Source organism: Pristiophorus japonicus, chromosome 13 (genome assembly GCF_044704955.1).
Source record: "Pristiophorus japonicus isolate sPriJap1 chromosome 13, sPriJap1.hap1, whole genome shotgun sequence".
NCBI lineage: Eukaryota > Metazoa > Chordata > Chondrichthyes > Pristiophoridae > Pristiophorus > Pristiophorus japonicus.
The window spans coordinates 14,434,941-14,457,193 of NC_091989.1; the positions used below are offsets into that span (position 1 = coordinate 14,434,941).

Consider the following 22,253-nt stretch of genomic DNA (forward strand, 5'->3'; position numbering starts at 1 on the left):
TGGGAGAATTTCTGCTGTCATTTCCCCTCTACATCGGGAAGGTGAGATCACACAATGGAACCTGTCAGAACAATATAGTTGATCATTACCAAATTCATGTAGGTAATTAACCAGTTGCCAATATCAAGATGACAAACAATTAAGATTGATCCATCAGGCGATCAATCGCATGAGCAACGCTGTCACAGTTTAGCTATTTCTTGAACGGATATTTTTTTTTGGCTGGCATCTGTCAGGCAGTCTCCAATAAGAATTAGGAGCAGGCCATACGGCCCCTTGAGCCTGCTTTGCCATTCATTAAGATCATGGCTGATGATCTGCCTCAACTCTACTTTCTTGCCTGATCCCTATATCTTTTAATTCCCCTAGAGTCCAAAAAACTATTTCTCAGCCTTGAATATACACAGCACCATAGCCCTTTTGAGGTAGAATTCCAAAGATTCACTACCCTCTGAGTGAAGAAATTTCTTCTTCTTTTCGGTATTAAATAGCCAACCTCTTATCCTGAGACTATGCCCCCTAGTTCTAGACTCTCCAGCCAGGGGAAACAACCACCTGACATCTGCCCTGTCAATCCCCCTCAGCTTCTTGTATGTCTCAATGAGATCACCTCTTATTCTAAACTCCAGAGAATATAGGCTCAATCTCTTCCTCATATTTCCCACATTTACAACCGTGATGACACTCCAAAAGTACTTAATTGGCTGTAAAATGCTTTGAGATGTCTGGTGGTCATGAAAGACGCTATATAAATCGAAGTCTTTTTTCATAGGACCTTTTCATCCCAGCAGGAATCAATCTAGTGAACTAAAAACACAAAATGCTGGCAATATTCAGCAGGTCAGGCAGCATCTGTAGAGAGAGAAACCGAGTTAACATTCTCTCCACAGATGCTGCCTGACCTGCTGAGTATTGCCAGCATTTTCTGTTTTTATTTCAGATTTCCAGCATCTGCAGTATTTTGCTTTAGTATCAATCTAGTGATCCTTTGTTGCACCACCTCCTAAGGCAAGTATATCCTTCCTCAGATAAGGAGACCAAAACTGTGCACAGTATTCCAGGTGTGGTCTCACCAAGGCCCTGTACAATTGTAGCAAGACTTCCATTTGTACTCCAACCTTCTTGCAATAAAGACCAACATGCCATTTGCCACCTTAATTTCTTGCTGTACCTGCATGCTAACTCTGTTTCTTGTACCAGGACACACATCTCTCTGAACATCAACATTTAATAGTTTCTCACCATTTTAAAAATAAAATCATTTTTTTCTATTCTTGCTACTAAAGTGAATAAACTCACATTTCCCCACATTATACTTCATCTGCCACCTTATTGCTCATTGCGTCCTCCTCACAGCTTACTTTCCCACCTCGCTTTGTGTCGTCCGCAAACTTGGATACATTGCGCTCGGTCCCTTCATCTAAGTCATTAACGTAGATTGTAAATAGCTGAGGTCCAAGCACTGATCCTTGCGGCACCCCACTAGATACAGCCTGCCAACCGGAAAATGACCCTTTTATCCCTACTGTTTTCTGTCAATTAGTCCTTTATTCTTGCTCATATTACCCCTACCCCCATGAGCCCTTAACTTGCGTAGCAACCTTTTATGTCGCACCTTATCAAATGCTTTTTGGAAATCAAAATATACCACATCAAGTAGTTCCCCTTTTCTCTACCCTGCCAGTTACATCCTCAAAAACTAAATTTGTTAAACATTTTCCTTTCATAAAACCAGTTTAACTCTGCCTAATCATATGATTTTTTTGAAGATCCCTGTTGCCACTTTGTTAATGGATTCCATAATTTTCCCGACACCTGAAGTCCAGCTGATTGGCCTGTAGTTACCTGTTTTCTCTCCCTCCTTTCTTGAATGGATGTGTTGGTTTGCAACACCGAAAGCTCTGATTGGGTCCCCTTGATCACATGACCTGACTGCTGATTGATCCCCTTGGAGGATAAGACACACCCAACAGTTTCTCTGCAATGTGTAATTAGAACTGCACTGCCTACGTAATCAGTGACTTTGAAAAGTGTAATTCAAGCCATTCTGACTGCCAACTCCAGATAGAACAGAGCTCACTCTTACTGGTTGAGACCTTCTCCCACCCGCGCCCCGCAAACAAGTTCTGGCCCCACCACCCAAATTCCTGACCTGCCCTGGCCAGCTTCCGCCCAAGTTCCCCACCTCCTCTCTTTCTTTCTTTCCCACCTCCTCAACCCCAGCCACAGATGGGGCATTGTGTATGGGTCACTGATTTGTTAACCGGTTTATTTGGTATGAAGTGAATAGTGACAGTGTCGTGACTTTTGCATTTTGACCAGTCTTATCACCTGGATCACGTTTGCGCTCTCAACCCTCTCTTCCCCTCGCCCTTGCACCCCCTTTAGACTTGGATCACGTTCTTCTGCCATCCTCACTGTGTTCTCCGTAATTTTTTTACCACCCCACTACCCCCCCTCTCTTTTTCTCTCCCCCCCCACCCCCCACCGAGTTCCTGACCTCCGGTTTTCCTCTCTGGCTCTCGCCGGCGCTCCTCTCTTCCCCCGCAATGAAAAGTTGTGCGATATAGGATTTCAACTGCATTCAGTCAATGCAGCGTGCAGACGCCCATCAGGAGCATACAGGTCCAGCAAGCTACCCAATGTAGTAGCCTGCATCCCTGGGACCAGATTGATGCACCATGGAGTGTGGCCACAAGCAGCCAGTACATACAAGCTGCAGAGCAAGTGATCTCAGGAGGGCACCGGTATCGATACCCTGTCCCTGATCGGCTCTGGCACCCAATGGCACCAACCGCTACAAGCCTGAAAGAGCAAACTGTGCTAAGGTGCAGCCCCCAGACCCTATCGCCACCAAGGCCATACCTGGTAATGAAGGGTCACCCGCTACAGTTCTCCCAAATGGGACTGGGACCCGCCAGGATTCCAAACCAAATAACGCCCAGGCAAGCGAGTCAGCAGTTCCCTGTGCACTGCTATATGACTGCTCCTCGGGAGCAGCAGCGACCCAGGGCGCAAGGAGAGGACACGGAGGTCACAGGCATCTGTAAACCTGCCTGACGCAAGGAGCAACTGCAAAAGGCCCGAGAGCAGGCAACTTGAGCCAACCAGGTTCCCACTGCCAACACTGGGCACCGCACCACCACCAGACTACCTGGACACCATCCAGCAGTCCTGGCACTAGTTTGTCCTCTCGCACTGGTACTGACCCCAATACTGACTCCCAAGAATATTCCAAGCATGTACCACAAATGCAATACTGTAAATGCATATGTTTTTTCGGACTTTAATGTAATGAACCAACGTCAAACCAGAAGAGTGCTGATGGGAAATTGGTCTATCTCCGCATCCATTTGAGAAAGTGAACCATTTGTTCCGTCAATATCTTTTGTTCCTGTCTGTCAATTCTTGACCTGTACTCAGTAACTGCCCAGAGTGGCACAGCTGAAGAGAGCTCGGCGTGTGGAGAACTGTGGACATGCAGTAACTTCATCCAAGCTTGTGGTACAATGTATTATACCTTTTTTGGAGAGTGACCCGTAACATACTGTTTATAATTAAGTTTAGTGAATGTGATGTACATATTTAGGACCAGTATGAATACGATAAATGGAATGAAACAGTTACAGGACTTAATTAAGCTAATAGTTTAAATTCAAACAAATGAAACACACCCTGCTTGTAATTGTTGTAAGACTTGAGGCTCCAGTATTGGTTGAGTGCTAAATGCTGAATGATGTCAGGTACCAGCCTCCCATACACAGCCAAAAATGAAGTTTGTAGTTCTTGGCTACCTGAAAATATATGCAACAATTTTTATATCAATGTGTGTTAATCGAAGGCTGCAGTTATATTTCCATTTTTGAGTTGATGCATAGGGCTTAGCATCACCACTGGGTGGGTGGAAAAGCTGTATTATGCTGTTCAGGGTTAACATTACAGTGTCTAGTGAGTTCAAGGAGTGCAGAAAATTAAAGACCCCTCTGGTGTCCCCCAAGGATCTGTCCTTGGTCCCCTCTTCTCATCTTTATGCTGCCACTTGGCGATATCATCTGAAAACACGGAGTCAGTTCCACGTGTACGCAGACGACACCCAGCTCTACCTCGCCACCACTTCTGTCGACTCCTGCTTGGTATCTAAATTGTCAGATTGCTTGTTCGACATCCAGTACTGGATGAGTAGAAATTTTCTTCAATTAAATATTGGGAAGACCGAAGCCATTATCTTTGGTCCCCGCCACAAAATGCATTCCCTAACCACTGACTCCACCCTCAGATTGATGCTAGGGAGAGGGATGAACAAGACTGTTCGCAACCTAGGTGTCACATTTGACCCCAACATATCCATCCACAGCATAACTGAAACCGCCTTTTTCGCCCTCCGTAATATTGCCTGCCTCCGCCCCTGTCTCAGCTCTTCTGCTGCTGAAACCCTCATTCATGCCTTTGTTACCTCTAGACTTAACTACTCCAACTCACTCTTGGCCGCCCTTCCAAATTCCACACTACGTAAACTTAGTCATCCAAAACTCAGCGGCCCATGTACTATCCCGCACCAAGTCAAAGATCACCCATCACCCCTGTGCTTTCTGACCTACATTGGCTCCCAGTTAAACAAAATTCTCATCCTTGTTTGCAAATCACGCCATGGACTTGCCCCTCCCTTTCTCTAATCTTTTTCAGCTTCACAATCCCACAAGATATTTGCACTCCTCAAATTCTGGCCCTCATTATAACTGCTCAACCATCGGTGGATGTGCCTTCAGCTGCCTGGGCCCTAAGCTCTGGAAATCTCTCCCTAAACCGCTACTTTCCTCCTTTAAAGATGCTCGTTAAAACCTACCGCTTTAAACAAGCTTTTGATCATCTGCCTTCATTTCTTTTGTGGCTTGATGTCAAATTTATCTGTTTGTCTGTAACACTTCTGTGAAGCGCCTTAGGATGTTTTACTACATTAAAGGCGCTATATAAATAAAAGTTATTATTAAAATGTCCATTCTATCTTGTAGGCACTTTAGAAACAAACACACGGATTTTCCAATGCATTTTTTCAGTAAAGACCACTGTCATAACTGCGCTCAATTAACTTGACTGGGGCGGGGGCAATCCTGCCTGATAGTATAACACTGTCCTCACCTCACATAAGAATATAAGAAATAGGAGCAAGGGTAGGCCATACGGCCCCTCGAGCCTGCTCCGCCATTTAATGCGATCATAGCTGATCCGATCATGGACTCGGGTCCACTTCCCTGCCCGCTCTCCATAACCCCTTATTCCCTTATTGTTTAAGAGACTGTCTATTTCTGTCTTAAATTTATTCAATGTCCCAGCTTCCACGGGTCTGTCCCACAGGTAGGACTGGACATAACCTGGGATGATGATGAAGGACTCTGGGATGTTGGCTGTTGGAAACCAAGAAATTGCTGGACCAAGGTCCATCTAGTTTCCCTTTACCATCCTGGTAGTCATATGATACAATGATAATGAAATGTTGCTTGACTCGCCTGTGGGACAGGTTTCTCATCTTTGGTACCAGTCCAAGATGTTAGTGAGGAGGGCTTTGCAGGATTGACTGGGCAGGTATTGCCAATCTTATCTGTCATTGTTAATGGGTCCAACAGTTACTATTTATCTTGTGTAGCAATTGTTTTACCATTAAGTGCCTTGCTAGGCCCACTTCCGAAGGTACCAAGAGTCAACCACTGGAGTTGCCTGTAGGGCAGACCAAATAGGGATGCAGGTTCCCTTCCATGAAGGACATTGAATAGCCAGTTGGATTTATGTGACAATCTGGAAGATTTTATAGTCATATATCTGGTAAGCCTGTAAGTTACTAGGTTATTGAATTCACTTTCAAAAATTATTATGGTATAATTTGAAATCAAAGCTTCTGGGGAGCTAGTAGAGTACCATAACTACAAGGCTGTTGTTGCGGCATTTTCCAGGACTGTACTGGGTTATTTACCGGTCTGTACTGGGTTATTTCCAGTTGGGGATAATTCAACCTCATTGTGGATCAAAATCTGTTTTTTTTTTGATGAAGTGAAACATTATACTCTAGCTCCACTAGAGGCCTCCACACACCCACTGAATTGCTATCTATCAAATTAGCAATGAGTATGCAGGTACAGTTATCTTCCCTTTTCTCTCTCTTGTACTAATGTCCGCACACCCCCATTCCTATCCAATTTTTTTTTCACCTCTAAGGGGCAGGTTACCATTTGGATATACCTATATGAACATTGGCAGCTCTTGAGTATCTCGCCCAAGGGACCATTCTTCATATTTGATTAATATTTGAATTTCGGCAGAAGGATTGGCCTGCTTTATAATTTTTTTAAAAGTATAGAGATTAAACATTCAAGTAGTACAAAACAGAAATGAACACTGTTTCCAGTCTACAATAATACATGCTGGATGTTCTTCCCAGTAATCGTGTGCTATCAATGGCTGATGTACCTGTCATGACAGGTCAGGATAGACACTTAACGATGCAAGGCACAAATCTGAAATGCTGAGACCTGTTCAAAAAGTACTTTTGACAGAGCACTAGCTGAAAATAAAAGTATTTTTGAATATAGTTTGAAGTAAGTTAACACACTTTATTGAAAGTTTAGAATGTCTGAGATCTTAATGTTGAAGTGTAGTTCTTTAATTTTAAGCCTCACTGGGAATGGAGTGGGGGCAAGAACCAGGAGAGAAAAAGATGTGGTGAATACCAGCAATCTCCAATGTGCATTTTGTAGTGCATTACCTCTCTCAGGGAATTACTTTGAAGTGCAGTGACTGTTTTGTAGTGAGATACGCCATCATTTTGTAGGTAGTGAAATCCCAGAAACAGCAACCAGATTAACGAGACCTGGGTGTCATGGTACATCAGTCATTGAAGGTTGGCATGCAGGTACAGCAGGCGGTTAAGAAAGCAAATGGCATGTTGGCCTTCATAGCGCGGGGATTTGAGTACAGGGGCAGGGAGGTGTTGCTACAGTTGTACCAGGGCCTTGGTGAGGCCACACCTGGAGTATTGTGTACAGTTTTGGTCTCCTAACTTGAGGAAGGACATTCTTGCTATTGAGGGAGTGCAGCGAAGGTTCACCAGACTGATTCCCGGGATGGTGGAACTGACCTATCAAGAAAGACTGGATCAACTGGGCTTGTATTCGATGGAGTTCAGAAGAATGAGAGGGGACCTCATAGAAACATTTAAAATTCTGACGGGTTTAGATAGGTTAGATACAGGAAGAATGTTCCCAATGTTGGAAGTCCAGAACCAGGGGTCACAGTCTAAGGATAAGGGGTAAGCCATTTAGGACCGAGATGAGGAGAAACTTCTTCACCCAGAGAGTGGTGAACCTGTGGAATTCTCTACCACAGAAAGTAGTTGAGGCCAATTCACTAAATATATTCAAAAGGGAGTTAGATGTAGTCCTTGCTACTAGGGGGATCAAGGGGTATGGCGAGAAAACAGAAGGGGGTACTGAAATTGCATGTTCAGCCATGAACTCATTGAATGGCGGTGCAGGCTAGAAGGGCTGAATGGCCTACTCCTGTACCTATTTTTCTATGTTTCTATGTTTAATCTTTTTCATGATTGTTGAGGGAGAAATGTGAACCAGGTCATCACAAGAATGCCCTACTCTACTTTACTTTATCCTGGTATCTGGTCACAACAAAATATGGTTTCAACTTTACTTTGTGTACAAATTTCCCTTTCCTTTTCTACTTTCCTTTCCCCTCTGTTCATGTACCATCCACACACTGAAATAACCTGCTTATAATACAGGCCTCTGCCAGTGCCACCTGGAAAAAAAACTGGGAGATAAGTCAGTCCACTGGATTTCCCCTTTAATGGGGAAGGTACCAAGCAGATGCCCGATGCTTTTGCTTGCTACCTTCCCACAATGATGCAATGTCAATCAGGAAATCTGATGGTTGCAGGTATGACCTTTGCTGTATTATGTGTTCCCACTGCCATCCCATGTCTATTTTTGAAAAGTAAAAGTCAAGAGAACTCTTGAACGATGTATATCCAAATGATCAGTATGACTTGATCAAGTTATTTATCAGCTGGACACTGGTGAGCAACAATTTGGTACCAAATCTTGTAGTGTTGGTGCAAGCGACAGATTTTATTTTACACAGCCCAGCTTGTGCGAGGATCGCCATCGGAGTATCGGATATCCCCAGTTGTTCAGTATTGTCCAAGTATTTCTCGTAATATTTCAGATTCATTGATGAATTATACAAAGAGAAAGTATTTTTCAACAGAACTAGTTCACTTGAAAACCGTAATGTAAATAGAATGAGGTTAAATTCTGCATGACTAAAAGTGAAATGTCCACTAGAGGGCAACAGAGTCATAGATGCTGTGGCAGAGCCACAACAATTTGTACAGCCCAGACACAAGTGGCTGTAAATTTGTTCTGTTTACTGTCAAAACTGTGTTACATCACTGAGTCATTGTTGCAGTGGGAAGTATTAACTTCAGGCCATGTTGGCATTTGTAACTAGAGGACATTTATGTTAAGCCGACGTAAATCTCTGATTTGGCAATCCCAGACCAAACTAGTGGTGAGATATCTTAATTACAAAATTAAGCTGGAGTACACATTTCCATATTTTATTATAGGCAAATATGTTTTGCAACTGTGCAAATACATCAGCACTTCCTGTTTCATTGAAATACAATGAGGTAGATTTACATTATTTTTTATTAACATGGGTGCCATTTTCATAAAGAATGGATTAAACTGATAAATGTAATAAAATACATTTCTTCAATTTTTTTTCTCCAGTTGTCTGGGCACATTCAACGTGCCAGTTTTCGATTAACTAAACTGCATCAATCTTGCTCAAGTAAAGTTGTAAGGTAAATGCAGGATATTGTTGATAACCTGTAGTAGTATGCTCAATGATGAGTGAGACAAGTCTCCAAATTTGCAAATGACATATTCGTTTATGATTTAAGAGGTGTGCTTGCGTTAAGGGTAATTTGGTGCTTGGTTGATCACTAAGGGTCATGGACAGATTAGATGCGGGAAGAATGTTCCCGATATTGGGGAAGTCCAGAACCAGGGGACACAACACAGTCTTAGGATAAGGGGTAGGCCATTTAGGATTGAGATGAGGAGAAACTTCTTCACTCAGAGTTGTTAACCTGTGGAATTCCCTGCCGCAGAGAGTTGTTGATCCCAGTTCATTGGATATATTCAAGAGGTAGTTAGATATGGCCTTTACAGCTAAAGGGATCAAGGGGTATGGAGAGAAAGCAGGAAAGGGGTACTGAGGGAATGATCAGCCATGATCTTGAATGGTGGTGCAGGCTCGAAGGGCAGAATGGCATACTCCTGCACCTATTTTCTATGTTTCTATGAAAGTGATTAAAATAAAAAAATAACTATAGATCTTTCACCATTCTTCTCGAACATCACCCAGATCTCTACCCCATGATATTCCAGAATAGCTGACATCAGTGATTAAAATACTCCAATATCATCAGCCCTTGAGTAACTTTTATGCTGAAGCAGCAGTAACTGACAAGTGATTCAGCATTTGGAGATAAAATCCACATTTTGTCTCAAATTGAGATTCACATGTTTTCTAAGTCTTTGTTTTGGATAAGAATCATTTGCCAATTGACTGGAGCATTTTCTTCCCCCCCGCCCCCCACCTTCTCTCGAATGCATCGATTCCCTCCGGTACTCACCCAAGTGTCCATTATTCATAAGTTGTGAGCGCTGATTGGTTGAACAGCCATTCTGCCCTCAGGATCTTGTCTTCAGCTGACATTCGTGTGCAGGGGAAATCACTAGATAGTAATTGGTAACAGGAACTCTAGCTGTATTTTCAGCTCTTTTCTCCTCCCCCCCCCCCCCCCCCCCCCCCCCCCCCCCAAATTCAGGACTCTCTCGGCAACTTTAGAGTCTCCTAACTGCTCTGGCTGAGATAACTCCACATGACTGACAATCAAACATGGGAGCTTACTCGTATGTATAGCTCAGCTACTCGGTGTGTAAACCGACTGAGCCTTCAGGAAGCCTGCTTTTAGAAATGATAAACTAATGAAGTTCGATTCATGTTAATATCAAATACTTTAACGATAACTTATGATTAATATCCCTGCTGAATGTCATTCAATTTTAATTTTTGCCTGACACTGTATAACAAACTAGTTGCAATAAATATGGAGAAATTGCAGATTAGTGGAAGTTGCTTTTTTATACAAATTGTTGAGAACTTCATGAATTGAGAAATGTTGCTAATTAAAAATATCCAAAGATCAAATCATCTATTGCTGAATACACTGCTGGTGGAGTTTATTTCTCGTTTACTTTTATAATCGCAAAAACATTTTTTAGTTCTGTAATAGGGATTTTCTTCTGCTTGGTTTAAGAAATTGCAGAGGATAGGATTATGTTGCTGTAATTTGCACCAAGAGTCTGCCACTGAGCTCTGGGACTACCAGTGGTTCTATCATTCAGAACAAGGACTGCACCCTGTAGTAATTCCATCAATTGGCAACATTATTCTAATTCAGTAGTGTCATGAGGTTGCTCCTGACCAACCCCATTTGTTTTTTTTTTAAGAAGTTATGATACCACTAGCCGCAGTGTTTTTACACATGAGGTGAAGCAGGAGCCTGAACTTTAATTCAAATTAATAGTTTGTACTGGAGCTTTTCTGAATGGCTCAAGTGCACAGTTTGCAAGAGGGAGTCAGTCATTCAGGAGGGAACATAAGGGTTCAATATTCGCTTTTATTTTTCACTTCTCTTCTGCCCTGAAGATAACCAAGGTCATTTGTACACCATCAGCATCAATCTCTTCATTCCAGGCAGTAGAAATTTGTTTAATATGTTCTCAGACATTTTTATGACTAAGTGGGAGATTTCTATATTGCATTTTTATGTTCTAGAAAGTGTATTTTAATTGCTATCTTTATGGTTTTAAGTATTGTTAACCCCCCCCCCCCCTCCCTCCCACCACCTGATGTCAGTCTTACTGTTTCTGGTATTATCTTGATGGAGCATACAGGCAATAAATTACTGTGACATTAGATACGGGCCAAAAAAAATGCTTGTAATGTTCGCCTTGTTTTAATTTGTATTCTTGAGACCTGCATCCATGGTTGGTTGTTTTCATACTACACCTGGCTTGTCTCTAGGTGAGTTTTTTTGTACTGTGAATCAGCTGACTGTATAAGGGAGCCTGGTGAATGAAAACAAGGCTATCATAACAGTAGATTGAGAACCGCAGCATGGCAATAGTAGAAATATTTTCTGCTTTCTTAAAAGCAAATATGCATTCCTCTTCCTCTCATTGGCCAGAGTGGGTGGGGAGGGGAGATGGGGTCGCAGAGCTGGATGCAGTTCAGACGAGCAGATTACACGGGAAACCTTTCCCAAGCCTGTGAAAAATGGGGTGTGTGTGTTCCCATTTCTCTGTCTTCCAAGCGCCCCCCCCCGCCACATTACAGGTGTATATCAATTGTGTATATGCCACTATTGGTTGGTTTGGTACTGTGTGGAGTGCATGGAAAATCTTTACCTCTTAAGTTTATGTGAAGTTCCAAATTTGGAATATTGATATTTAGTATTTTGTACTCTTTATATATTTTAAAAAAGTAACGCAAATTTACCATTTTTTAAGCAGGAAATATTTTTTATTACCAACTTAAAACTAATATTGAAAACAGTGGTGTTGGCTTTTTGCTGACCGAATTTGGGGCTTTACCAAGCATTGACTTAAAGCCTGAGGCCCCTGAGAAGATGATGTGGCTTTGCAGGCTAGTACTTGGCCACAAGTGCTTTGACTTGGAAAGGATGGGATATTTCTTCTCTAAACATGACTCAATTACTAATTTCTTGCAATAAACATGTAAAGCTGAAATGACAGTTAATGGGAACAGAGGAAGTTGTAATTAAATAAAGAAATTCCTATTGAATGAGTTACTGAAGTGATTGTTAGAAACCATTGATTTTAACGTAGTAGCTACAATGAAAAGAAAGGCTTGCATATTTATATAGTGCTTTTCACGATCTCAAGGTGTCCCAAAACGCTTCGCAGCCAATGAAGTACAGGTTGAACCTCTCTTATCCGGCACCCTTGGGACCTGACCTGTGCCGGATAAGGGATTTTGCCAGATGAGGAGAGGTCAGCATTTCGGGCCCAGCTTCGGTGCCTCCGCGACACTTGGCCTCCTTCCGCCTCGTCATGGCTTACTCCATAGGATATCCCAGTGTGTATGTCTCCAAGACTCACTCCTAGGACATTCAAGGTAATGAAGAGGTCTTTTCTTTTTGTTTGGCAAAGCGCCGAGGGCAGCGGGGAAGGGAGGAGCGGCTGGTTGGCCAGGGCGTGGGAGGCAGGTTGATGGAACTCGGTGCAATCCGTGTGCTGAGCCGTGATTGCGTTAAGAACAAGCCCGCCTAGCGTAAGCAATGCTGTGGTGGCTCTATGGCTGCAGGAAAGTGAAAAACTTGCCGGGGTGGGTGGGGGGGGTTTAAACATATTTCTCAAAAAATAATAGCTTTTATTTATAATTTAATTCAGAATATAATTATTAGTAGTACAGGTTGAACCTCTCCCCTTCCCCCTCCACCCTGACTTGAATCCCCACCGTCAAGACCACTTAGGCAATTGGTGCCTTCCGAACCAACAGAGGAAGGAGTCACCGTATTCAGGAGAGCAGAGAATATTGGTAAGTACAATAAAAATTATCTGCGCATGCGCCACCCCTCTGCCGAGAATGATACCGGACGAGGGGTGCTGCCGGATAAAAGAGTCTCGGATAAGAGGGGTTCAACCTGTACTTTGAAGTGCAGTCACTGTGATGTAGGAAACACGGCATCCAATTTATGCACAGCAAGGTGTGCTTCATCAAATTAGTGTGATCACTGAGCCATGGCTGACATCTTACATGGCAATTAGTGGAATTTTTCCCCTCCACCCTTTCCATTTTGTCTTGTCCCGCCCCACCCCAATGGATTAGTTCTTCGATTCTCCAATCTTATAATGGCTAATATTGATATTGCATAAGAACATAAGAAATGGGAGCAGGAGTAGGCCATAAAGCCCCTTGAGCCTGCTCCGCTATTCAATAAGATCATGGCTGATCTGATCATGGACTCAGCTCCACTTCCCTGCCCGCTCCCCATAACCCCTTATCCCCTTATCGTTTAAATAAATTTAAGACAGAAATAGACAGTTTCTTCATGTTCCAGTTTCCACAGCTCTCTGAGGCAGCGAATTCCACAGATTCATAACCCTCAGGAAATTTCTCCTTATCTGTTTTAAATGGGCAGCCCCTTATTCTAAGATCATGCCCCCTAGTTCTAGTCTCCCTCACCAGTGGAAACATCCTCTGCATCCACCTTGTCAAGCCCCCCCCCCCCCATAATCTTATGTTTCTATAAGATCACACCTCATTCTTCTGAATTCCAATGAGTAGAGGCCCAACCTACTCGACCTTTCCTCATCAGTCAACCCCCTCATTCCTGGGATCAACCTTTTTAAGTAGGCTGCCACATTTTATAATCAATTTGTGTAGGAGGGCTGGAAGCTCCAAGTAAAGAGATAATAAAATTGGAAAAACCTGTATTTCTCAATGGTTTTGCTGCTGTGCAAAAGAAACGTTACTCATTGAGTATGGATAGGGTGGGTCAGAAAGCAGATTTCGATGCATCTGTGTTCTTGTCACATATACAACAGTTGCTAAGACAAATAACATTGGGTGAATCAAAAGTGTTATGGACTTGTTATAGACAATAGACCTCTGTAAAGCATTAATGAAAGTGTCTGTACCAGTTCTGACCTGAAACATTAACTCTCTTTCTCTCCATAGATACTGCCTGACCCGCTGAGATTTCCAGCATTTTCTGTTTTTATTATTAATGAAAGTATACTTGTTCAGTTGTGCTCATCACACTTCCACAAGATAAATTGGGGAAAGCAACAATTATTCAAGGTGTAAACCATTTGAGCTGTCAAGATAGGCAAAAACAGCACTTGTCGATTTCTCATTAGGTTGAGGGAGGCAGTTTTTTTTACATCATGAAAATCACAGACAAATGTAGCTTGAGTAGAAGTTAGTTTACACATGCCTTTGATTCACTAACCAGTCAGATCTGAATGAATACTTCAATTTTGCCACTGTAAACAGCATAGTTTTCTGCTATTTCTCTCTAAGGAAGAGATTCGGGGGCAACGTATCATTTAAGCACAAGAAAATCACCACTTATTCTTGGTGTGAGCGGATACTGCCAGTTTATTTTTCTTGAGTGCAGTCTCAATGTTCATATGTTAAGGCACATTATGCTGGTAACTGTTGTCTTAAAACAAACTTCTGTTTGTTCACTTAAGTAGTAATGAATTCAGTCTTCTAGTTATAATCATTTTATTCTTTAACTTCAGCATAAAAAGCAATTTACAAGTGGAGTATAGTCACAGATGGAACACACATACCTAAGCATGGGTATCTCCGTGCTCTTGGACAAAGGAAAAGGTTTACATTTATACACTATTTTCTTATCAAACTGGATTGACTAGACTCTGCCTATATTTTCTAGAGTTTAGAAGAATGTGATCTCATTGAAACATAAAAAATTCTTACAGGGTAGATGCAGGGAGGATGTTTTCCCCTAGCTGGGGAGTCTAGAACCAGGGGTCACAGTCTCCGAATAAGGGGTTGGCTGTTTAGGACTGAGGTGAGGACAAACTTCTTCATGAGAGAGTGGTGAATCTTTGGAATTCTCTACCCCAGAGGGCTGCTGAGTATGTTCAAGACAGAGATCAATAGATTTTAGAATATTAAGGGAATCGAGGGATATGGGGATACTGCAGGCAAGTGGAGTTGAGGCTATGATCAGATCAGCCATGATCTCATTGAATGGCGGAGCAGGCTCGAGGGGCTGAATGGCCTACTCCTGCTCCTATTTCTTATGTTATGTTGCCTAATATTGTAGTCTCTGACGACTGCATAGTCCAGAAACACATGTCTAAATCAACACACACACACACACACACCATCGTGGCCTTGCTGTGTCAGCATAAACCACTGGTCTTCAGACGTTTCTTATCATCTAATCTAGAAGAACATTCTATTATGAATAGCGAAGGCTGGTTGGTCGCAAACACCAGCTGTCGCTAAGTGAAATCTATGTGTCTCTGCAGTATTTAAAATAAACACAACACTATGTCTGGGTTCGAAGATTCAAGTAGTCTTTATTTGCACCAGTGGGGGGAGACCGCCTGCTCGTTTGTCTGTAGCCAGGCTTCTTTGATGATACAAAGTTCCAAGCAATCTTTTATACACTTAATGTTGCATGTCAGGCCTTGTGCACGGTCCCCCTCTGCCGTTTAATTGGCCCAAAGCCCACGTGCACAATTGCTGATTGACCAATTCCCTTTCGTGTTACACAATCATTCGCCTATGTTTCATACCAAATGGAGTTTCGCCAATGTGTTACTTCTGACCCCTTGCTCTGTTAAACTGCCTCTCTGGGCCTCCTGTCGTTCAGCAGTTTGGCTATTTGTAATTGCCCTCGCGTTACACAGCTTGCAACAGTTAATCATTCTGACATGTTATTTTTAGCGTTATCTCTCCTGCCCGTTAAGCAACTTGGAAAACTGGCTACTAGAAAAGCCTATTTCGCTCTTAGTCCCGAGACCCATTCTTAACCCTTTAATTATAGCAACGCTCGCTCGCTCACTCACCAATGTCAATTTTTCTGAAGGTGATTCCACACTTTTGGACTTGGTGTGCCACATAGATATGCACCATGTTGTTTTGCGGGCCGCGTATAAAGCTTAAATCCACAGCCCCATCAATTTGCATGTATCTTGGCTTGCTGATGCCAACAGATCTTGGTGTTCTGATTTAGGATTTATCCACCAATGAGGCCACAGTGCTATATAACACCTCCTTGAAACCTCCAGGCCCACAAAACTGAAAATGTGTAAAAATATATCGAAGGTTATTTGGACTTTAAAGGCTGAATTGTAGTTGTCATCTTGGTAGGAGAAATCAAATGTCAAGATCGAAGTCTGATATCCAGGCCAAAGCGTCCGGTGTGACAGTGTGGATATCTTGTAGGTTGCCCATGAATTTCCTCTGAGGGCAGTGCTCAATGATGTGCTCCAGGGTCAGATTTGAAGCTCCTAACATAATTGCTACCTGTTTAGCTGGAAGGACGAGTCCAATGTCCACTGTCTGAAGACTTGGTCAGCGGTGATTACAACAGGCTCCTGTTGACAGCATCTATGTTATCACTTTCTTTACTTATAATGAGGATTCACTCAAGGTATTGTTTCATCTGTTGCGCAACGTAGGTGGTGCCTCGTTGTTTCCAATTTGTCACAATATTATGCTGATGGTTATCACCTACAGGTTCAGCATCTTTTTGGATTTCAAAATCTGTCTTTGGCAGGCTGATCTGGAGACTGGAACCAGATGGCAGTATGAACTTGGGAGTGTAGTTCTCCTTAGACCTGAACTGAAGCTAATGGTGTCTGTTTTCAGGCGTATGTCATATGATTTATTGTACTGCACTTAACAGGGTTAATTTACCCTAGCACATTCACAAGCAGATGAGTTTGAGCATCATGAGCGTTTTATTCCTCTCCCATTGTGGTTATCAGTGGATGATGTGTATTTTTATGTGGGAGAATATCCCTCCCTGTTGGAACAGTAATGTAATGTCCATGTAGTTATTTATTTATACAGTGAGTTGAGAGCTGTTTGTGATATAGTACAGTCAGGATCCAGGTTGCCGTTTGGAGCGTGGGCAGGAGTATTGTCGGGGCCTAGATACAGCAGAGGAGCGGGAAGGTTGTGGCAGAGGTGCGGCGAGAGATCATGGCGAGGGTACGAGGCTCAGAAGATCTGAGGGCCCAGGGGCAGCACGGGCCAGCCCACACTGTGATATGTGTGCGCCCTAGGTCCGTGCAGCAGAGCAGGTCTCCAGTCATCCTGGTTAATCCTTGCCACTGGATGAAGTCCTAGCTCTGTCAAGCCTGTGTGGTGGCTGATGTGCAATGGTCGCATTTTTTTTTAAATCCACACACTGGCATCTTCCATCCCTTCAATTGGAGTTCAGGACTGGAATATTGGGTCCTTCATTGCAACCTCTATGAACTCATCCCTTTTGGTGTGGAAGCAAGTCATCCTCGTTCGAGGGACCGCCTATAATGATGGTACAGCCATATTATCGGTTTGTGGGTTGCTTTGATCCCGATAGTAGGATGATTGAAGATGTCTCGAGTTCTATACCTGGAAACGATGCACAACACAATTTTGCAAATAATGATGCAAGATCAACTGCTAACCTGTATGACTAAGTTGGTTTAAGTAACAAAGCTCATCCCATAAGTAATAGGAGTAGGCCATTTGGCCCCTCGAGTCTGCTCCGCCATTTAATAAGATCATGGCTGATCTGATCTTAGGCTCAACTCCACTTCCCTGCCCACTCCACATAACCCTTCACGCTCAAAAAATCTGTCCATCTGCCTTAAAAATATTCAATGACTCGACCTCCACAGCTCTCTGGGGCAGAGAATTCCATAGACTTACAACCCTCTGAAGAAATTTCTCCTCATTTCAGTTTGAACTGGGTGACCCCCTTATTCTTAAACTACGCCTCCAAATTCTAGATTCCCGCACCAGTGGAGACGTCCTCTCTGCATCTACCTTGTCTAACCCCCTCAGTATCCTGTGTTTCAATAAGATCACCTCTCATTTTTCTAAATTCCAATGAGTATTGCCTTAATCTTCATCAGTCAACCTCTTCATCTCAGGAATCAATCTAGTGAACCTTCTCTGCACTGCCTCCAATGCAAGTATATCCCTCCTCAAATAAGGGAGACCAAAACTGTACGCAGTACTTGGTCCTTCAGGTTTTGTTTTTCAGCTCTTGCAGCCATCCTCAAATGACACTAAAATGTAAGTACCAGCTACTCTGATATTGGGAGTGACTACTGTATTACACTTAATTCTGCATCGAGTTAGTATGTCGATCCCTTTTTTTAAAAATTTCATGCATTTACCCTGGTGGCTCTATACCCATATATCATTTATTTTCCATTTCTTCTATTTATTTTCAACTTAACCAGTCCTATCCTAATTTTTTTCCTGAAAAGTAAAACTGACAGGTTTGATTGTCACGGTTCTTGTAGTTGAACAGCCTCCTGATGGTCACTATTGAAGACAAGAGTGTTTTGTCTGTGGACTGCAGAGGTTTATGCAGTGGACCACATATGAAGTTTAAATTCACGCTCCTCCTGGCTTCACTTGAGCAGGCCAACATGGAGGCTGTGGGGGATTAGTGCACAAGTTGAGTTGCGAATCATTGATCTGATTTAGTATTTTTCCACCAGTCTAACAGCTCTAAATCTCCAGGCCCTCAAAATCCAAATCAGAAATACAAGCTCAAATAAGTCTTTGTTGCCTAGACTTCAAGAAATGGATTGCCAGGTTGTGAGGGGGAGGATGTGTATGGCCCAGGGGCTACAGTTTGAACACTTCTAGTCTAGTGTCATCTATGAAAAGTGGCCACCTGGGTGAAGTGTCAGAAGGTGGATGGTGTCTGTGGAACTGTACCCCAGTGTAATATGGGGCCTTTGGGAGAGAAAGGGGGAACCTCCCATAATATCATTTCATTATAAACTTTCTCATTGTTTCCTGTTTTCAACTGCATTGATAGAACTTAACCAGCTCAGTGCTGTTGCTATAGTTATTTAGCACACTGGTAACCTGTTACAGTGCCATTTTGAACAGAGGAGTATCTTGGATTTTGATTAGCAGCATTTTTTTTTCACATACAGAAACTTGGAAGATCTACTTGCTCCCTCTGGGCCCTGCAGTAACAAAGGGCTATTGTTGATGAATTGGTTTTTATGTCCCTCCCCTCCCACTTCCACCACCTTTTATCTCTGAGCTTTGCCTTTTTCCTCATTCCAACTCCTCAGTTGCCAAAACAAATAAGAGGACCTGGTGAGTGTTCCCCTGCTGAGTGGAAAGAAGGGCGAGGGCTGTGTGTTTGTGTTGCTGGCTGTGGTGATGTAATATTCAGGCAGGGCACACCAAGCCAAATCTTCTCAGCATCTATGTTAACTGATCAGTTTCCCCTGCCTTTAGAGGCAGCTGTCCTCGGTGCCACACCTCACTTTTCACTATTAACCAATCCTATTTGATCAGTTGTATTTTCTTTTCTTGCAGAGCTCCTTAATTTTGTATGATTTTTATATCAACATACTGGGAAATGAGTCTCTACTTGGTAATGTAATGACACTGCTTTTTAAAAAAAAGTTCAATACGAGTGCAGCACAGCTCCATGGTAACGCAATGTGGTCAAGGTGTATTGTGATCTTGCTGCATATGTTACATTAAAATGTCCAGCAAAGCCTAATTGTCTCATGGGGATGTCACAGAAGGACAGACATCCTGAGCTGTAACCAAATAAGAATGGGTAGGCTAGACATGGTCATTGACGGCACGGCCGCCAATGGCGGAGCGATTAACATCGGGGATTCATAAGAGGCCAGAATTGGAGGAGCGCAGAGATCTTGCGGAGGGGGTGGAATAAGTTGGGGCAAGGCCATGGAGGGATTTGAAAACCAGGATGCGAATTTTAAAGTTGAGGCATTGTTGGGGCAGGAGCCAACATAGGCCAGAGAGTGCAGGGGTGATGGGTGAACAGGACTTGGTGTGAATTGGGATTCGGGCAGCAGAGCTCAAATTTGAGGTTTGAAGATGGGACACCATCCAGGAGAGCATGCAATTGTCAAATGTGGAGGTAACAAAAGCATAGATGAGGGTTTCAGCAGCAGATGAGCTGGGGCAGAGATGGATAATTTTAGGGAGGTAGGTCGTCTTGGTGATGGAGTGGATGTGTGGTCAGAAACTCATCTCTGGGTCTGATACAACACCACGGTTCCAAATGGTCTGGATCATCCTCAGACAGTGACTGAGGAGAGAAATGTAATCCATGGCGAGGGAACGGAGTTTACCTGCAGTGGAGGGTGGTGACGAGGACAATGGCTTCGTTTCTTCCCAATATTTATTTGGAGGAACTTTTTGCTCATCCGAAAATGGATGTTAGCTGAGCAGCATGACAAATCTAAAGCAGTAGTGGGTTAGAGAGAGGTAGAGTCTGGTGTCGTCAGCATACATGTGGAACCTGATGTTTTATTTTCGGATGTTATTGCCAAGGAGCAACATGTAGATGAGAAATAGGAGGGTGCCAAGACCTGGGAACCTAGTTTCCAAGAGCAGACTCCCAGTTTCCATAAACCAGTGGCAAACTTGTACAACTGGGTTTTACTAGGGTACAGGAGCAAAATAGCTTGCAATTATATAGCACCTTTAGCATAGAAAAAAAATCCCAAAATACCTTCACTACCCCATGCCATGGAATTCCCTCCCAAGACAGCTCCGCCTCCCCTCCCTTTAAAACCCATCTCTGACCAAGATTTGGTGTCTCCTCCTCCTTTGGTTTGGCTTTGCTTTTTTTTTTGGTATATGCCTTTCTGAAGCACCTTGGGACATTTTTCTATGTTAAGGATGCTATATAATGCAAGTTGTGTTGTTGCTTGGCAGCTGTGCCCTAATCCCTGATCATAACCCCTTTCCCAGCTGCTTGCTCAGACTTGGTGCATCGTCTTGGCATCCTATTTGACCCTGACCGCAGTGTAAAACCCTGCTCTCAAGCCCATCAGTGAGACCATCTGTTTCCAACATCACCAACTTCCACCCTTATTTTACCCCTACTGCAGCTGAAACTCTCATACCTTTATCACATCAAGCTCAAGTCCTCCACGGCCTCCTGAACTCCATCTTACAGAAACATCAACTTGTACAAAATTCTGGCACTCACATCCTATTCCATACCAAGTCCCACTGAATTATTGCCCTTGGCTTTACTGACCTACATTGTCTCTTTATCCCTCGATGCATTAAATTCAGGCTCGCGTTAGGAGTGTGATGGAATACTTTACATAAGATACACGGCACAAACAACAGGCCATTTGGCCCAACCAGACCATGCCCACTTGCCTGAGTGGATTTCAACAACGTTCGAAGCTTGACACGCACCAGCACACTGTGGCTGCAGTACGTACTATCTACAGGATGCATTGCAGCAGTTCACCAAGCTTACTTTGACAGCATCTCCTCCTAGACCTCTACCACTGAAAGGACAAGAGCAGCAAGATCGTGGAAAGAGTCTCCTCTACAAATTTCCATCCCAAGTTGCATATCATTCTGACTTGGGCATATTGCTAAAAATCCGTACATAACACCATCGCCATAAGAACTGCAGCAGTTCATGAAAAGGCCGTTTTTCTCCCCTGACCACCACCACCTTGGTCCAACTAGGAATAAGCAATTAATGTGGACATTTCATTGTCTCCTACATCCCATGAACAGAAAATAATTTCAAAATCCTCCTTTACAAGTCCTTTTATGGCTTTGTCTGTCCCTTGCAATGTTAACGGTGTTATTCAAATACCTGTTCATTGTTGCTTTAACAAATAACTCTTCAGTCTTGGCTTCTTGAGACGTGACACCGAGCACTGACCAGACATGAACTATTGTGCTCTGGCCAACCTGTATTTTGGTTGCAAGTTATTTGATACAGGATTTCTGGTGTTTGTACTCTACAGACCTCTCTGCCAGCATTTTGTTTTGATTAAATTCCAAGAGTCACTGATGACTTTGTTGTATGTTGATTGTGTTTCTGTTTAAACAAAGAATCAAATTCATTCTTGTTAAACTAATTGAGGTTATTGACTATATTAAACAATTTGCTTTCCAACCAACTTTTTAATCACCTGGGTTTAATGTATTTGCCCCCAAAAATATTTTAAGTAGACATGAATGAAAATATTAACTAGCCATAGGACTGCAATGCAAAATCCAAGTTCCAACTCTCAGAACCACACTCTTTCCCCCTCTAACCTGTAGCAGTTTTCTCTAACGCGAATGGTAGTCAAGAGTAAATGCTAGTTACTTGTGAAATTGCAAATGTCAAAGTGCTTAGTACTAAATAGTGATTTTGAAGTGTGGTTTGTAATAGTTTCCCATTTTAAATTTTTTCATATTTATTTTATTGTATGATCTGTTCATGAGAGAGGGCAACTATTAGGATTAAAACACTCTACATAAATGCACGCAGCATTCGAAATAAAGTAAATGAGTTGACGGCACAAATCATTACAAATGGGTATGATTTGGTGGCCATTACAGAAACACGGCTGCAG

At 42.9% G+C, this 22,253-nt stretch overlaps 1 protein-coding gene across 4 annotated transcripts in view; it reads left to right on the top strand.

Annotated features, from left to right (window-relative positions):
• Positions 1–22,253, top strand: part of net1 (neuroepithelial cell transforming 1) — a 141,099-nt gene that overhangs the window by 3,971 nt on the left and 114,875 nt on the right. For 2 of the 4 annotated variants that reach the window (XM_070897167.1, XM_070897168.1), the window contains exon 2: positions 12,045–12,276. The exons of the other annotated variants lie outside the window; for them this stretch is intronic. In XM_070897167.1, coding sequence (XP_070753268.1) covers positions 12,143–12,276 — 134 coding nt within the window. In that variant the 5' untranslated portion in view covers positions 12,045–12,142. The remainder of the gene's footprint in view (positions 1–12,044; positions 12,277–22,253) is intronic. 4 annotated transcript variants of the gene reach the window in all.